Here is a 2,185-nt window from a genome sequence, read left to right as displayed (position 1 = left end):
CGATTTTTTTAACTTAACTCCTCGCATAAATTTTTCTCTTTTTTTTTACAAGTATTTAATATTAAATAAAATAGTGATGAAATATAGAGTGTACTTGGTTAAAATATTGATGAAATTATGTTGAATAAATTTATCAGAGTTTATCCTAATATCTATTAAACTTAAGGAATAAAAGTAATTAACACACTTGCCTATAGAGTTTTATACACGCACGCCCCTTACGAAAATCTTTAAAAAAAAAAATGTTTTGAATTTTTTATTATTTTTTACGCTTAATACTAATCCAATTCTTAAATACGGCAAAATTAATTGACATATATAATTAGAAACTTCCAAAAAAAAGTAAACAAAAAAATTAAATAAAAAATAAAAAAAAATTAATGCTACCCTAGGCGCTCAGCGTAACATTAATTCGAAAATTAATAGATAAGATTAACAATCTTCTTAAGCCAGACTTAAAGTGTCTATAAATTCTCTTGAAATTAAACTCATTGCAACGTACAAATCTCCACAAAACGACTTCTGAATCTTTCTTCAACCAAGAGTCAAGACCATCACGAAGATGGAGGTTGCAACGCTTTGCATGTCCAAATACGAGAAGGTGTTTGTCTCCTGTGCTTTTTCTTGCAGTACTGAGAAATGCAACTGCCACCACGATAGCCATGCCGCCATTAATGGCGTCGTCGTCGACATGCCAAGAACGCCCAGGTCCAAGGAAAGACTGGTAGTGGTCATGGGCGCCACTGGCACAGGCAAAACCAAGCTCGCCATTGAGTTGTCGCTCAGGTTCTTAGGCGAAGTCATCAACTCTGATAAGATCCAAATGTACCCCGGGCTCGACATCGCCTCCAATAAGATTGCACCGGCGAAGCAGCGTGGGGTTCCGCACCATCTGATAGATTTTTTTGATTCGGCATCTGGGGAGTTACTGGCCGCTGAGTATCGTGCCGTGGCTGGCTACAAGATTCAAGAGGTCTCGGCTCGCGGCCGAGTGCCGTTCCTCGCTGGAGGGTCGAACTCGTTCGTCTACGCGCTGCTCGCTGACCAGTTCGACCCCAACTACAACCCGTTCCTCAGCAAGGAAATGAGGGAGGAAAGGGCCCCGCAGTACGACTGCTTGTTCATCTGGGTGCACGTGGACGCCAAAGTGCTGGCCGAGCACCTCGCACGCCGAGTTGACGAGATGGTGCAGGAGGGCTTGATGGACGAGTTGGCCGACTTCTTCACGAAGGAAGGGGCGAAGGAGAAGTATCTCGGGATCGGGAAGAGCATCGGGGTGCCGGAATTCCGAGCTTACTTCACTGAAAAGGGCAAGCGGACTCAACCAGTCTACGAGGCGGCGCTCGCTGCCATGAAGGAGAACACGCGCTTATTGTCGGAGATACAAATACAGAAGATCAAGCGACTGCAGTCGATGGGCTGGCCGCTGCTTCGAGTGGACGCCACGGCTGCTGTGACGGCGTATCTCTCCGGGCAGGAGGGTGCCATGGCGGTGCCTTGGCAAAGGGATGTGATTGAGCCGAGCACGACTGCTATGGCACAGTTTTTAGAGAAGAGATCAAACTAATTAGAATTGGCCACTAAATTTAGCGCAAGATCAAAAAAGAATTTAGCTTCTTGAGATGATGTAGGAATTCTTTAGGAGACGTACGTTTTAGGCTCTCGAAATTCCTTTTCCAGTAATCTTCCGTACTCTATATAAATTAATAAAGGTCTTAATTATTTGCAGTTGGTATTCAAATAAATTCATGACTACATAAAGTTAAATAATATGACATTATCTGGTGTCTTTTTAATGACGTACTTGTTTTCTTAAAAAGCACCTAAATTCAAATTAATGCAAGTATTAAAAAGTTTGATAACCTTAGAAAGGAGGGATACTATTTGATAAACTTAAAAAGTTCAAATTACTCAACACTATAAATTTATATAAATCCTTAGCTACTAGACGAATTTTATATCAATCAATACTACTGTATACTTTATACTTTATACTTTATACTTTATACTTTATAGTGAACACCCAACTCGATACTTTATAGTGAACACCATGGGTATTTCGTCATAAATCAAAAAAAAAAAAAATCGTCATATTTTGTATGTTTACACAATCTTCCCTGTATATATTTTCTAAATATACAAAAATCATCACAAACGATGGTATAATACAATCCACATACAAACA

At 40.0% G+C, this 2,185-nt stretch overlaps 1 protein-coding gene across 1 annotated transcript; it reads left to right on the top strand.

Moving 5' to 3' along the window:
- The first annotated feature begins 562 nt into the window (after nt 1-562).
- LOC122026576 (adenylate isopentenyltransferase-like) lies at nt 563-1,567 on the top strand. Its single transcript, XM_042585314.1, has one exon. The coding sequence runs from the start codon at nt 563-565 to the stop codon at nt 1,565-1,567; it is 1,005 nt and encodes a 334-aa protein (XP_042441248.1).
- The last annotated feature ends 618 nt before the right edge of the window (nt 1,568-2,185 follow it).

Source organism: Zingiber officinale, chromosome 10A (genome assembly GCF_018446385.1).
Source record: "Zingiber officinale cultivar Zhangliang chromosome 10A, Zo_v1.1, whole genome shotgun sequence".
Lineage (NCBI taxonomy): Eukaryota > Viridiplantae > Streptophyta > Magnoliopsida > Zingiberales > Zingiberaceae > Zingiber > Zingiber officinale.
Note: the sequence above shows the minus strand (reverse complement) of the source record. Positions and strands in the feature narration are given on the sequence as shown.